At 49.3% G+C, this 15,770-nt stretch overlaps 1 protein-coding gene across 2 annotated transcripts; it reads left to right on the forward strand.

Moving 5' to 3' along the window:
- The first annotated feature begins 592 nt into the window (after positions 1-592).
- Positions 593-6,686, forward strand: BHLHE41 (basic helix-loop-helix family member e41). Of its 2 annotated transcripts, XR_010832790.1 has the most exons (6): positions 593-980; positions 1,146-1,209; positions 1,388-1,495; positions 1,632-1,743; positions 1,824-3,173; positions 5,060-6,686. XR_010832790.1 is itself a non-coding variant. In XM_048055082.2 (5 exons), the coding sequence occupies exons 1-5, from the start codon at positions 919-921 to the stop codon at positions 2,804-2,806; spliced, it is 1,329 nt and encodes a 442-aa protein (XP_047911039.2). In that variant the 5' UTR covers positions 593-918; the 3' UTR covers positions 2,807-4,326. The 2 variants fall into 2 exon arrangements, 1 of the variants encoding a protein (XP_047911039.2); XM_048055082.2 differs by lacking the exon at positions 5,060-6,686 and having other exon boundaries at positions 1,824-4,326.
- Positions 6,687-15,770: the final 9,084 nt, after the last annotated feature.

Genomic DNA, 15,770 nt, shown 5'->3' on the forward strand with positions numbered 1-15,770 from the left:
CCCGCCCACCGCACAGCCTGGGCCCCGCACGTTGCGGCACGGCCGGGGGGAGCGGGGGGCACGGGGGGCAGCGACACGAGCACACGGGCACCGGGGGGGCACGGGGCGGCGGCGGGGGGAGGTAGGGTCACGTTGGCGGCCCTGTGCGCGGGGTGAGGCGGGATTATGTGCGGCAGGGGGGGAATGACAGCAGTGATGGGGACAGGGGAAAGGAACGTTTGAAAAGACAAGCGAAAATAATAAATAATAAAAGTGGAAATAAATAATAAAAGTGAAAATAATAAAAAATGAAATAAAAGTAAATAAAAATAATAAATAAAATAAAATAAAATATAAAGTAAAATAAAATAATGCAAAAAAAAAAGATTAAAACATCAGAAACGCAGGGACAAAACGCGGCGGCAGAGGCGCGCAGGGGAAGCCGGCCTCTTGCAGGGCGGCCCCGGGGGCCGGCGGCGGGGACCCCCCCGTCCCCTCCCCTCCCCTCCGCAGCCCGACGGGGGCTCCCCCCTCCCCGCCCCCCCTTCCCCCGGGCCCCGCCCCAGGCCCCGCCCCCCCGCCCGCCCGGCGCGCGCCGCACGTGAGCCGGGTGCGGGGCTGGCTGGCGGCGCGCGTGCCCCGCGGGCAGGCACGGCTCGGCGCGGCTCGGCGCGGCGGGTGCAAAGTCGCGGCGCTGCGGGCGTGTGAGCGGCGAGCAGGAGCGAGGCGGGCAGGGGGAGCGGCGGAGGCAGCGGGGGGGGCAGAGCCGAGCCGCGCCGAGCCGAGCCGCGCCGCGCCGCCCCACACTTTGGCCGCTGCACGGGAGAGCGGGGCCGGAGGCTGCATGTGCACAGAGCCGCCCGCGGATCTGCAGGGACCGCTCGCAGCATCCCACGGCTTCGACCGAGAGCAGCGACGAGACAGCGACCGCCGCCAGCCATGGATGAAGGAATCCCCCGCCTGCCCGAGCGGCAGCTCCTGGAGCACAGGGATTTTCTGGGGTAAGGCGCCGGCACGCTGCCTCCCGGCTCGGTTCGGCTCGTCTCGGCTCCTGCGGGAAGCGCTGCAGGGCGCCGGAGGCAGTCGGCCGCCGCGCCCGGCTCCGCTCGCCCACTCGGGGTCTCTGGCTCCCGCCGCCGCCGCAGGACCTTTGTGTTTTTCTGCAGGCTGGACTATCCGTCCCTGTACATGTGCAAGCCCAAAAGAGGCATGAAGAGGGACGAGAACAAGGTAAGAGGAAGTTTTCCGGGGCTGCCCGAATTTCTCGGCGCGGCTTCGCCCCCCGGAGCATCCCCGCCGCCGGTCCTTGTCGCTGTCCCCGGGGGGGCGGCGGAGCTCGGCGTGACACTTGTTTTGCTTTTGGTCGGCGTGCCCCTACTGCCCGGCTTCCCCGGGTTTTGCTCCCTAGGAGACGTACAAACTGCCGCACAGGCTGATAGAGAAGAAGAGGCGAGACAGGATTAACGAGTGCATTGCCCAGCTGAAGGACCTGCTGCCCGAGCATCTGAAGCTGACGGTGAGGAGTGGGGCAGCCCCTGCGTGGGGTGCGGGTGGGGTGCGGGCACCCCGACCCCTGCCCCGGGGGCCGCCGTCCCCAAGCTGCGGGCACACCACAGGCTGTCGAGCCACCACCTCCCCCTCTGCCCCTGCAGACGCTGGGACACCTGGAGAAAGCGGTGGTGCTGGAGCTGACTTTGAAACATCTGAAGGCGCTGACGGCCTTGACGGAGCAGCAGCACCAGAAGATCGTCGCCTTGCAGAGCGGTAAGCGGGCCCCGGGGGGAGGTGTGCAGCCGGGCGGCCCAGGACGAGCAAACACCGTCCCCTCTCGGCTTTCCCCGCAGGGGAGCGGTCCATGAAATCTCCCGTGCAGGCCGACCTGGACGCTTTCCACTCGGGCTTCCAGACGTGTGCCAAGGAAGTGCTGCAGTACCTCTCCAGCTTCGAGAGCTGGACCCCCCGCGAGCAGCGATGCGCCCAGCTCCTCGGCCACCTGCACTCCATCTCCTCGCAGTTCCTCGCCGGCCCCCAGCTCCTGTCCCCGCCGCCGGGCCCCCTCACCAAGGGATCCTCCTCCTCCTCCTCTTCCTCCCCGCCCGCCCCCCCCTGCCACAAGCCAGAGGGCCAGGCTAACTGCGTGCCCGTCATCCAGCGGACTCACGCCGCCGAGCTCAGCGCCGAGACCGACACGGACACGGACAGCGGCTACGGCGGCGAGGCCGAGGGGCGCTGCGAGCGGGGCCAAGCCCCGGCTGCGGGGGCGCCGGGGGCGCTGCCCGGCCTGGCCATCAAGCAGGAGCCGTCGGGGGACGAGGCGCCCCCCGCGCCCAAGCGCCTCAAGCCGGACCGCGGCGGCAGCCCCCTGCTCGCGCCGCCGGGGCTGGCGGCGAGGGGCGCCGAGGCTGCGGCGGCGGCGGCGGCGCTGGTGAGACCCGAGGCCGCGCTGCTGGGCTCGCTGATGGCCCTGGGGGCAGGCGGGGGGGGGGCCTTCGGACAGCCGGCCGCCCCCTTCTGCCTGCCTTTCTACTTCATATCGCCCTCTGCCGCCGCCGCCTACGTGCAGCCCTTCCTGGATAAAGGCAGCCTGGAGAAGTATCTCTACCCCGCCGCCCCCATCCCGCTCCTCTACCCCGGCATCCCGGCGCAGGCGGCCGCCGCCGCCGCCGCCGCAGCCGCCGCCTCCTTCCCCTGCCTCTCGTCTGTGCTCGGCCCCGCCGAGAAGGCGGCGGCCGCCGCCGGGCTGTCCCCGGCGCCCCACCTCCCGCACCCCTTCGCCGCCGCCGAGCCCGCAGACGAGCCCGAGCCCGCCGCCGCCGAGGGGCCCTGAGCCGCTGCCACCGCGCTGGGACCCGCGGCCCCGGGGACTGGAGGGCGGGGGCGGCTGGGAGGGGTCGCCGGGGCCGGGCCGGGCCGGGCCGGGCCGCGGGAGGCGGATGCGGGAGCGGGGAGCAGGGCCCGGGAGCGGGGAATCGGCCGCCCCCCCCTTCCCGGGAGCCCTCGGTCCCCGCAGCGGACCGCCGAGGATAAAATTTGCTACTCAGTATTTTTGTAATGTTTGGCTTTATAAATGCGTAAATATGTTAAGGAGGAAAACAACAACAACAACAAAAAAAAAAAAACACACGAAAGAGGAAAAAGAAGAAGGAAAGGACGAAGAATAGTAAGGATACTCTCTCTCTCTCTCTCTCTCTAAGGTAACTTAAATGTTGCACCTTATCGTGAGTAGGTTCGTACAGTGTCCCTGGGTCCCACTGAGGAACTTGCACTTGGCCGGGAGACCTGGGTGGGCTCAGGGTGGGGGTGGAGGGGCGGCGAGGCGAGGGAAGGAAGGGGAGACCCTGGCGCCTGTGGTAGCACTTTATCGGGGAGTGGCCCATGGTTGGATGAACCCTGAGCCCCAACCTGCAGTGCCTTGAGCACCCGGGGATGCCGCGAGGTTTTGGCTCCAGCGAGTTGTGGGTGTGCAAGGGAAGGAGGGTCAGACCCATTATGTAACCTTGTGTTTACTTCTTTTTTTTTTTGCTAAGGTATACAGGTGTGGCAAGTGTTTTTGTTCTCATCCCGTCTTTATTTAATTATGTTCCTGAGAGATTTTTCCCCCTAACCTTGCTGTATAAAATGAATGTTTCTGCACTGAACTACGAAAAGAAACCCCCCCCGTTCACTGCCCCCTGAGAAAACACAGAGCAATTCATCAGCCTGAACACGTTTTATCCTAAATTGTGAATGGCACAAACAGGAGGCCCTAGGTGAACCCCTCACTTTGCATTCAGAGGTGATCAGCCCACTGGGGGCAAGTTTCTTGTATGGGTTCTCTCCTCATCCCATTCTCAAATGTCGCTATTTCCCTTTCTGGAGACAAACCAGACGCCAGATAATCACACAGATAAAGCTTTTATAATAAGGCTTAAACCAAGACCTTGCCTAGATATTTTTAGTTTGTTGCCAAGGTAGCACTGTGAGAAATCTCACTTGAATGTTATGTAAGAGGTGAGACACAACAGTCTGACTCGGAGTGAATAAGTATCCTGGGTCTGTTAGTCAGTTTGGTGCATTTGCTGCTGCTGTTGCTACTGTTTGCCTCAAACGCTGTGTTTAAACAACGTTAAAAAAAATCTTACTAGCCTACAGAGTGGCTGTATGTAAATAGTTGTTAATACATCCAATTAATGATGTCTGACATGCTATTTTTGTAGGGAGAAAATATGTGTTAATGATATTTTGAGTTAAATATCTTTTGGGAGGATTTGCTGAAAAAGTTGCACTTTTGTTACGATGCTTATGCTTGATACAAGCTTATGCTGTCTTAAATTATTAAAAAAAATAAATATTGTCTGCAAGAAAACAGCTGTTTTAGAACAGTTTAGTATGTGATATATTAGAAATCAATCTTTATATTCAGTATTTTCCAGCACTCCATGAATTCTATTATCTAAATATTTCCACACTATTTTGTGATTAAAAAAAAATTCTTATTAAGGAATAAAAACTTTAATACACAAAATGGGGTTGTCTACTAATTAAAAATCTCATGATAATACCTAATAATGGGCGCACTGAGCTTCAAAACGCATCATTGTGTGGCTTATGATAATCATTTAATGCCTCTTCACATTTTTAAGCTGGGTTTCAATTTGCTTGGCTTCTTTTAACTCACTTCAGCAAACTCTCAGATTCGCACGTTTCACTAAGCAACATATAAATCATGCACGTGGAACACGTATTTCTTCCTGATGTTTACTTTCTTTCCCTCTTGCAAAATATTAATTGTCTTTTAAAATTAATATTTTACACTTCTGGTGCTGTGTGTAAACTTTGTTTACCAAGAGCAAACGTTACAATTGACGTGACAATCTAATGGCACAAGCATCATGAACTCTGGAGGAATGATGCACGTTCCTGCTTGGAAATCACCTAGGAAAACTGAACATTTGGGTTGGGGGGGTTGGAGAGGAGGGGAAATAGAGTGGTGGAAACAGGCAGGTAATTCATAGCATGGAAATGCAGCACTCCAAAGACTTACACAGATTTGATATCTGAGCCGCTGATCACATTCTTTCAAAAATTCTTCCTGTTCCAGGGAAATAAAATTAAGAAAACCCTCAAACGGTAGCCAATGTTTATGTAAGAGAGAAATATAAAAGAAGTGTTTCGCGCTCCCTCTACTGGTTCTTCAACACCAATGACTCTACTCATGGCTGTGCTGACAATGAATGAAGTTGGAGCACAAATGTCACAGAAAACTCCAAGACTCTTCCTGATTCCAGCAGTCCTCTGAAATGCAGGAGAAAATATGACCGCGGTGAAGAATAAGCTCTCTTTTCTAAACCATTCAAGCGGGATTGTTAAGAAACAGGTATACGCCTTTTTGTGTAGAAACTATAATGAAATTAATTCCTACTAGAAAAAGATATAGAAAGGCTCTCTGCAGATGTCCGTTTTCCATCAAGTGGTGGCAACAGGCTGAAGGCTGCTGCGATACATCCCTACAGCTGTTGAAGTCAGCTGTTTGTGGGCTGAACTCAAAGGTTATCAAAGGCAATGGAAAAACCTGCCGCTGACCACAGTTGTCTTTGGGTCCTGCTCTGTGCCATGGATTATCACAGGAGTGAACGTGAACAAGGTGCAGCTCTTCAACTCCATAACTCACCAACTACATTACTCTGACCTGCATACTTAAACAGCTTAATTCTTGTTACTTTACGCAGGGATGAATGTGCTTACCTGCTTCGACTCCTCGCAGCAGGGAGGGAATCGGCCTTACCAAGTATGAGGCCCTTCCTGCCGTTTTATTACATGCACAGAAAGGGTGGAGCCACCAACACCTCTGGAAAAAAAAAGAAAAAAAAAAAGCATCAAGAAACCTGTACCCTTCATGAACAACTTGGAAAAAAAAAAAAAAAAAAGGATGTACCCCTCATGAACAACTTGGGTGGTTTGAAACCTGGATGCAGACCAGGCTGTATGTCTTTTTCATATTTCCAGCCTTCATTGGATTCATAGATTTCACTGGGCTATAAACCAAGATCCTTACAGGGTTTTACCAGTTTCAGTATTTACCATGTACAATAACAGGAAGGCTTATTTTTATTAGCCCTAGAATCAAGCATGCCAAATAACTTCACGCCAAGTTACAGTGTCAATAGTGTCTATTAAATTTTATTACATAAAACATAAAGACAAATATGTGTTCAGATAATACCAATGCCCAACAAAAGCAAACAGGTTTAAAAAAAAAGGGGGGGGGGGTTGTAATTGAGACTGATAATCCACAGCTGCTGGAGGCAAAAGGCAAATGACAGGAGGGACCCTAAAAGTCAGCTTCAATTATTCAATTCCAGGCTTCCTCAGATCCCTTTGGAGCCTAAGTCAAACTATACATTTCACATTTTCTCAGAGTTAAAAACAAAACAACAATGAAATTTAAAAAAAAAAAAAAACAGACAACAGCCTGACAGGCTTTAATATACATTTACTTCTGTGCAAATATCAATGCTTGTTATTCCCTACACACTTTCTGTAACTCTACCATATATGGAGCAACTCTCAACTGTGCTTCCCGAGTGCTCAGAGCTCAGAGTGCAGGACTGGGTGCTGCATTTATTGCATACACTTGGGTACATGCTGTATTATTTTTCATAAGCCACGAGATAAAGGCTGTAAGCTGGTAAATGTATTTTCTTAAGCAATAAACTTTGAAAACAGCTCTTATTTATCCAGTACTTTATAGTGGCACGAAAGGTTCCATTATAGTGTGTTAAACAAACACAGTTGAGATTGTTAAGCCAATAGAAGGTAGTATCATGCAACTCCCACTAAAGGCAATGAAGGTTTTATTTGGAAAGATTACAGTTATGGAACTCAAATTGACTATCAGCTCTGTTTAAGAAAGGCCTGACCTACCAAGTAAGTCAATGTGAGTCCTTTAATCAAGCGTAATGGGCTTTGGAGTAGGTCCTAAGTCTCTGTTTGGGGGCTTGTTTCTTTGTTTGTTTGTTTGTTTAATTTTCACTTCTAGTCAGGGCAGACTGAATGGCTTCAACATCCAGCAAGCCTAGGGACTGTGTGCACTGCATTTCAGCACTGGTAAATTTATAGTCTGTGGGTCTCACAATGTATTTCCTTTCCTCCTCGAACATCAGCTCCTGGAGTCACATGATCTTTGCCTTCATTTGAGAAGTTTCCTGCCTGCTACTTGCAGAAATGAACTTGAAAGCATGACCTTAAAGAAAGCAAGTAACAAAAACACCATGTTTTTTTCTCCACAGAAAAACACTTGGCTTTTTTAGAGCTATCTTCACTCAAAAAAGCCTTAATCTCTATTTACTGTCTCTGCTCATGCTGCAGTCTCTGTAGCTTGCTGCAAAACAGCCCAGAGAAGCCAGGGGCTTCACCTGCCACTAGCAGCAGCCATGCAAGTCCTGGATGTGTGGGCCAGAGAGAACTGCTGCTGTCACCTCACTCTCTGCACCCTTTCCGTGGCTACAGGTCTCCAGGGCTGTCAATCTGTCAGGAACACTAAACTCACCGCAGCCTCGATTACGGCTATGCTGCAGGCTGCACGGAGCTGCCCTGCCCTGGTTCAAGTGGCGGAGTCCGTTCTGCCTCACTGCACTCACGGGGCGCCCAGCGGCACTGCACCTGCCGCTGCTGCCCTTTCCTGGGCCACAAGCGTGCCTCCTCCTGCATGGAGCTTGTGCTGTGCCCCACAGGAGGCAGGTGACGCCTGGCACGGGCGAGAAGACATGCCCTTGTGCCTCCCAGAAAGCAGGCACTGTATTTCAGGCTGCTCTCCAGGGCCGAGGGGCTGGGGACAGCTCTTTCTCCAGCATCCACAGAGGCCTGCCTTTTTATTTGTTTGTTAATTTATTTATTTTTATTATGCATTTTTAAAGCTCAGCTTCCCTGTCCCTGTTTATCCTGGTTTAGTCTAAAATCAGGTGCACAGGTTATCACTTGCCTCTACAGATTTTTGACTTCAGCCAAGATCTAGGATCAAATTAGAAACGCAGACTTGCTCCTCATTAGAAACACATCCACATTCCTTTCCCCCTCGCAGTTTATCACAGCAAGGTGCTTGATCTAACAGAAGCTGCACAACACAGACTAGCGCAAATCTTGGATGAGTGCTTTGGGAACTGGTCCCCTCAATCCTCCAGTATCAGCAGTTCCCTGAGTACAGACATCTGCTGGGTAGTGCTGTCTGCGTGATCGTATGATTGCAGCCCAGCAGCCAGTAAAGGGAAGCATCTCCTAGCTGCATCTCTGCTTGTCTTTCTCTCAAAGCTCAAAGGTGAGGCTAGCTCTCGCTCCAAAATACTTCTATCCAGAGCAAAACCTGGAGAACCAGTTACCAAAAAAGAAACCCTTGTGGTCACGTTACTCTCACAACTGAGCAATTTCTAAAGAACGACCTTAGAGGTATGTAAATACGGCACCCTCTTACTCAGCAGAAAATTGGCTCCCCAAGTGCGTTTGGAGTCATATCTGCACTACAGAGCCAACTGATCTGACAGATGCTGAAGCGGATTCTATTCTCACCACACTCTATCAACAAAATTGCTAAGGCTCCAGCCCTGCTGTTAGCTGACGGCAGGCAAGCACCAAGCTTAGCTTACACATAACATTGTTTGCAAATAAGTGAATCTACACAGGAACAGTAGTTATGGCATTAGGGGCTTCACACTTGGTGACAGCTTACTGCAGTGACTTGAAGGCCCGCTGTCCCGGACCAGCGGCCATCCCCGTGTGTAGTGTTAGTGTTAGTATCACCCCCGATCAGTATTTCCCTGGTAGAGATCAGCGCTGCCAGCACAGCCCATAGCACTGGACCCCAGCTTCTAGCTGCAGGACCAACTTTTCCCCTTGGCTGGAATATAAATATCTCTGTCAGAAACAAACGGGAACGACCCCAGGCCACCAAGGACGGCCTCTCTAACAATAAGGCAGCCCAAGACGCACAAAAAGCGCTTTCACTGGCAGCAAGATCTCCAAACGCATTTGCAAGACCAGCAGCCAGGGAAACAAAGTCTTTAGTATTTTTTTTCATTTATGTTCAAGTCGAACTCGTCTGTTCCTCAAGCGACAGTGCGGCTGATGAAAAGCGCCTCGCAGGGCGGGATCCAGGGGCGCCGCCTCACACGGACGACGACTCCCCGGTCCATCCCCTCCCCCCCCCCGCCATCGCCTCACACCCGCCGCAGCCCGGGGCGCGCGCCCACGCGAGCGCCGCGCACGCTGTCCAGCACGTGCGAGCAGAGCCGCGCGGGGGACGGCGCCGCGGCGGTTCCTCTGGCAACGGCGCCCGTTGGGGCTGTTGGGCGGTGCCGGGCGTGCCCTCAGTTATCATGGCGGCGGTGGCGATGCCCCTCGTCCCTCTTTTATGAGCTGAGGCGCTAATAAACTAATCAGGGAACAGTTTGGGCAGAGGCCATTTTTTAAGTAATAATGTTGTTACGGTGAAGGTCTACGGATATAAGCAAAGTCTGTAGGGGAAGGCAAGAGGTTTTATTAGCATAGCTGATGCAACTGTAAAACAAACGACAGAACAGACTGGCTTTCAGGCACACCAGCCTTTATTTGGCTTCACAAAACGACTTGAGCACCAGCAGTGCTTAATCCCCAAGCATCTGCTACACGTGTTGGATACCTGAACTTTTTATTTATTTAGGTGCTGCTAGCCTTCCCTACCATACCTGTTGCATATGCAGTTCTTCCATTTACGTCTATTTCCCAGGTGTACCTCAGAACGCTGGAGGTCTTTGGCACCCTCTGGGCCCTTCTGCTGCACTGTGAGCAGGGAACACACTAGTACAGCCTCAGCAGCTCTCCTGGTTTGTTTTCTGCTGCAGCCAAGGGGCTTTGATCAGCCATCAGTCCTGGTCACAGCATAATCCTGCTGCTGCTCACATGGCATAGCCCAGAGGCAGGAGCTGCCTAGGTCTGCATGAGAGCCTGGGACAGAATTCACTGCAGCCAATGGGACCAGAAGAGAGCAGTACAAACCAGTTAATAGGACACATCTGTGCCCCTGCCCTCTCTGGGCCTCCGAGGAGTATCACTGCCCCCTAGTCAGAACTCAGCCCCAAAGCGTTTCACAGAGGTAGATGCACAAATCAGCATGTTTTCAGCAGCTGAAAGAGATACACTCCTTTACTTCAAAGCTGTCAGCAGTGGCAGCACTCACCAGGTGGCAGGGAGGCTATGCTGGAGGCACCTGTAGGACAACACAATAATTAGAAGATAATGCAGTCACCTGAGAGGAGAAACCTAGATTCCTGTCCTGTTTGTGCATTTTACATTACAAACCCAGTGGAAACAAACAAATAATGGATGTTTACAGGAGCTGGGGTAGGAACTGGCAATCTGGTTTCCTCTTAGCCCAGATTTAATACCCTAATCAATAGGCTAAAGCTATTTCTCAGTACGTGTCTGCTTAATTATTCAGTGCAAACGAGGACAAGATCCACAAGAGAGATGAAATGCACTTGTCTGAGAACTGCTTTGAACCAGGGCCTTCCCCCAGGATGTGGGATACGCAGGGACGAACCTCCTTGGAGGAAGAACATTCCATCCAAGTCACCTACTGAGGAGAGAAATGTTATAGTTCCCAAACTTTTGTTTAAATGCGAGGCTATGCCTCTTCCAGCTGCAGCTTTTTGAGAGAAGAATGGTGCCCTCTGTTGTTCTAGAGAGAAGCTGCCATGATTTAGGGGACTGAAAGCATGAATGTGTTTGCTTTTTCCAGTTCTACAGAATCTTACAGATGCTCTTTTTTTGGAACACACACAGTTTGCTGGGTCTGAAAACTAAATGCACTATACTCAAGACTTCAGTTTCCAGAGTGAAGTCAGGAAGGAGGCATCTGTAGAGGGGAATGTACCAACACAATGAGTAGGGAAAACCTGTTTAATATCAGGCTGCTTAAAAAGTAGAAAATACATGTGGAATAGACAAGAACTGCTTATTACAAGTGGTATGCAGGCAACTAAAGAAGATGGGAATACGTGTGGGCAAGGATCAGAGTGAAAGCTGCCTGTGCATCCTTCAACACCTGGGAGAGAAGTTACCATCGTCTAACAAGCTGCTGTCATCAGACGAAGTTTGTGGGCACTCCTAGTCCATCTGTAAAGAAAAATGCATGTGTAAACATGGGTTGTTTGTGTTCTGGGCACAACACTGGGAAGGTGTATGTTTGGACTGCAATTTGTTCTACAGAACTGAGAAATAAGAAAGTGAAGACCTACCACCCATCTACCTGTGAAACATGAAGCAGCTGTACAAAATGCCTAACACAGCTGGTCAGGGGGGCAAATTCCAGTGCTGTAAATTACAGTGTAAGTACAGTTATTTTGAATGACCTTTGAGAGTAATCCGTATACCATGCCCCAGGAGCCATCTATGGGATGCATGCTCCCATAAGGGTCCTGCCAGGCCTCGAAGGCATTTCCCAGAGTCTAGCTGTTTCTTGCAATTGCTTAGCATGCTGAGTCTGCAATAACTGTTTTAGAAATACATTGTAATGTCATGGGTTTGCCTGGGTTTAGTAACTCCATGGCCATACATTCAAAGGGGTAGAGGGCAATTCATCTGTCCGTCAAAGTCAGTGACAAGGTACTGCACGTCACTTACTTTTGTTGTACTCGGAGATCATCTGTATCTTTTTCCTGGAACAAAGCTGCCTGGTCTGGAGCAGTGTGCTGGTGGCTGAGGGCTACCCTAGCCTTTTCCCTAGCGGGTACAGTCACATCGTTTACATTTGTACAAGCCTGTAAAGGGGAGATCTCTTCCATTTCCACGGATGTTACCTGTGAGTCCATGTAACAATGCCATCAAGATGGATGCTGCCTCTTTTGACTGAAGGCACCACTGCACTGTGAGTCTTGAGTTTCTGGCTGGGACAGAAGGAGCAAAGGAACAGAAAGACAGGTCAGAACCACTGCCCCATCACTTGTCACAACTGCACGCTGAGAACAGGAAACCTTTTTTTGCTTCTGACCGGTCCCTGTTACCAATACCATGAAGCAGGTGCAACTGCGATTCAGCCATGCAATTAAGAACTACAGCAGGAACAGCCCTGTGAAATGCTCATTTTTTTGACGTGTAGTTTCAAACCACTGTAGATCCTGGGGTGTCTTGAAATCAAAATATAGTTATGCCATGCATAGCTGCTCCTTCTGTTACGGGAACAAAATAAATGGGTAATTACAATTTGCTCTTTTTGGATTTGCTGCGTGGCTTTCCTACCAAAGTAGGCAACTTGTGTATGCAAGAGAAAGCAATTAGCTAGGTACAGTTACCTGAAAAAGTAGAAATCAGTCAAATTTTTATCCCCAGTTGCAGCCGGCCCAGAATTGCATCACCCAGATGGAGTTCCTTTTACTAATACCCTTCAGTTACATTTTCATCTTCTGGTTTTAATCAGACATGGAAGCCATGAAATGCAGCGCACCCATCTGCTGTGCATCAGAGAGTGTATGCATTTCCTATATGAGCTAAAAGGAGACAGAACAATGACAGGAAGTTTTCCCTTGCTCTTAGTTCAGGCTCTAAGAATATTTTACCTCTTGAAGCTGAAAAACTGGTGGAGGTAACTGGAGTCTTGATGATCTGCACTACAAGAAAACACAAACCCGATACTTTATAACAAAATAGTTTCACCTCCCTGGGCCTTAATTTCCCAATCTGACAAGAGCAATAATGGTGTCTAGTGACTTGACTACATATACATGTATGTGCATGCTCATATATAACAGACTCTTTCTTGGGACTTCTAGGCTGTGTTCCAACAACAAACAAAGAGGCGTCAAACACGTAGTTTCACTAGGTACTTACACTTCTCAGGCTACGGGGCCATTGTGCATTTGCTCACAGCATGTGAAGTATGTGGTTGTCTGCGTTACTGCATGCCTGGGATGGACTAAGTCCATTTTTCTGTCAAAGGAGAGATGTTCATCGAAGGAGGTGCTTCCAGCTGTACACTTCCTGAGGTGACTGTGGACAAAGGTAGCAGCAAGAACTTATTGAGCAGGATATGAGATAAGGTGCCGTGGGGCTGATTACTCGTTGCTTTGTCAAACGCCTGTGGCTCACTAACTATAACGTAAGTGGATCAGATGGCAATGCCTTAAAATGATCTTTAATCTCAGAACTAAGCAGAAGGGTTAAGTCTTTGTGCTGAGCCTCACTGAAGGTTGCTCATTCTTTACAGGTCTCCAGAGTAAGGGCAGCTTGATGGCTTGCTGAAGATTTTTGGGGGAAGTGCTTTCAGAAAACACATCAGAGTCAAAAAACAACCCCCAAAAAGGCAGCCTTCTTGTATGATTTAACTCTTGTGCACTTTCTCTCTTCAGCCACTATAATACCAAAGGGCACTTAGGTTTCTACAATCATGAAATGGCAGCCTGTCACAGGGGATTACTAGTTGCTTGTATGTTCCTAGAACATCAGCAGGCCTGTGGAAATACTGGAAATTTTAGGACCAGCGAGCAAATCTCCGCCTGCTCAGTCAATCATTTCTATTGATTAGCTACAACACACGCCCAAGTAGCACTTGGGAAAGGAGTCAGGCTGCCTCTTGTAATAGCATTGTTTTGGAAGATGAATTGGTTGAACTAAAGTTGAAATAAGAGTGGTGTTGTTTTTTTTTTTTTTTTTTTTTTTTATAAATTCCTTTACTTGCCTTTCCTTTGTATCCTTTTAGAGAAAAAAAATTAAAGCTAAACAAGAATTCACCTTCAGAGGCCCTCAGCTTCCCTCATCATGTCTGCATTTTGCTCTTACCCTAAAGTAAAACCAACTCAGAGTGACTTTTTGTCATCCTCTGGGTACGATATAAAAATATACTTTATTGCAATACTATCGAGATGGCACAGCCACGATCAGGACCACACTGGGCTAAGTACTGTTTGCCAAACAAATAGGAAACAAGACACCATTCCCCACAGGGCTTGCAGTATATATAGACAAAGTCAAAGGGGATGAAGCAGTATTATCTCAAGCTTACAGCTGGGGGACTCCAATCCAAAGGGATTATAGTAGCTCGCCCAAGGTCACACACAGAAAATCTGTGGCAGAGCTGTAAAGCGAAACAAGAGCTTCCCAGTCCCAGGCACAATATAATTTCTAAAACGGAATGCTTCAGCCCACGTCTGTACAGAAGGTTTCAGAAGGGCCTGAGCTCGCCTCACAGAGACTGTGAGAACTGCATCAGCTACACGCATGCTGCGACGTGGACAGCTCTTTATAAGTATTATTGTGTCCTTCCTGTAAGAATGCATTTAAAGATGGCATGTTGTGTATTTTATGATTCCCTATTGTGTGCTGTATGCCCAGAAATGCTGCTTTTCAACCTGGCTTTGTGACTGTGCTGTTCGAGGCATGTCAGCATGTGCTGCTGCCCTCTCGTGTAGACCTTGTTGTAATTGCAGTGATCTGACAGAGTCAAAGGGTAGCCTTTCACACCAACACAGAGCTAACAGACATTGTTACCTTTCTCATTTAGCTGTGTCAGTGTCTCATCCATGCTGGTTTTGTTCATGAGACAAGTTACATGACAATGGAGAATCCAGGTCATAGTCTTGGTAACCATGATGCAGATCGGCTAGGTCAAGATAACAGTTAAGACAACGTTACAGCAACAAAGCATAGTAAAAGGTCAGCCAGTGTTCTTGGGTTTCTCATCAGCTTTCCAGAAGGGCACTTCTACCTCATTGATCAAAGTTCACCTCAGGTTGATTCCGACTGCTGAAGTCAAATAATCTTTTCTCACACATAACATTTAATCAAAAGGAGGTTGGTACACCTGATAAAAAGGGTATATCGTTGCAGGTTGTGACAGGTATAAATTTATGTGAAGCTTCATGGGCAGCAACAAAGACATTCCAGTTATTCCCCATTTAAAGGCTGGCCTACGTTTTATTTTAGCAACTGTCACTGCCTCTAAAGCTGGATGATACCCTTCACTTTCTATCACACAGGTAGTGAAAGGGGCTGCAGGGCAAGTAATCAGGTTACAGCTGTTGGTGTACATCTACCCCTCCCTCCTTTTCTGTTTACCAGAAGCCTTCTTTTTTAAAATACCTAGTCAGCTAATTATTGGCAAAAGGTTTTTTGTTTGTTTTTAAGCAGACCTTTCATAAGCCCAGCTGGAACTGTTCTGAAGATTTTTCTTCAAACTTGTGTTCATTAAAAAGAAACTTTTATTCCATCCACCTTCATCCAGGATTGAATATTAGTAATTTTAGGTTGCATTTTCACACTAGACCTCCCAATTACTGTCTTCTTTTTTCCTGCTGCAGAGGGGTAAAGCAACACAAAGTGAATAGCTGAATCAACAAACACAAAATAGCACATATAAAAACATGCACAGAAGGGGGAAAACATAGCTGGAAGAAGCATCAATTCATAGCTGGAACATAGCATCAATTCCATATTTTGCAGTAACAGCTTAAATGAAAGCATGCTATTGGGGAACAAGCCATTATGGGGGTGTGGAATATAGCTTATAACTGTTACAGGCCAAATACCATTCATCTGTGTGTTACTGTTCAGGAATCTGTCCTGTTGAGTGGACTTCACGTTGTTTCCATAACTCTGCTTTTCCTTGATATCGCTGTGACTTAGAGGACTGGAAACTGAAAGGTCAGACATGCTTAACTCATGTGGACCGACGCAAAAACTAGAGATTGACACCCAACTGGCGACTCTTGCAGCTGAAGACCCTTTCTGCTGTAGCTGCCTTTCACCATTCAACCTCTGGATGACTAAACTAAACAGGTCACTTTGATGAC

Source organism: Anser cygnoides, chromosome 1, assembly GCF_040182565.1.
Source record: "Anser cygnoides isolate HZ-2024a breed goose chromosome 1, Taihu_goose_T2T_genome, whole genome shotgun sequence".
NCBI lineage: Eukaryota > Metazoa > Chordata > Aves > Anseriformes > Anatidae > Anser > Anser cygnoides.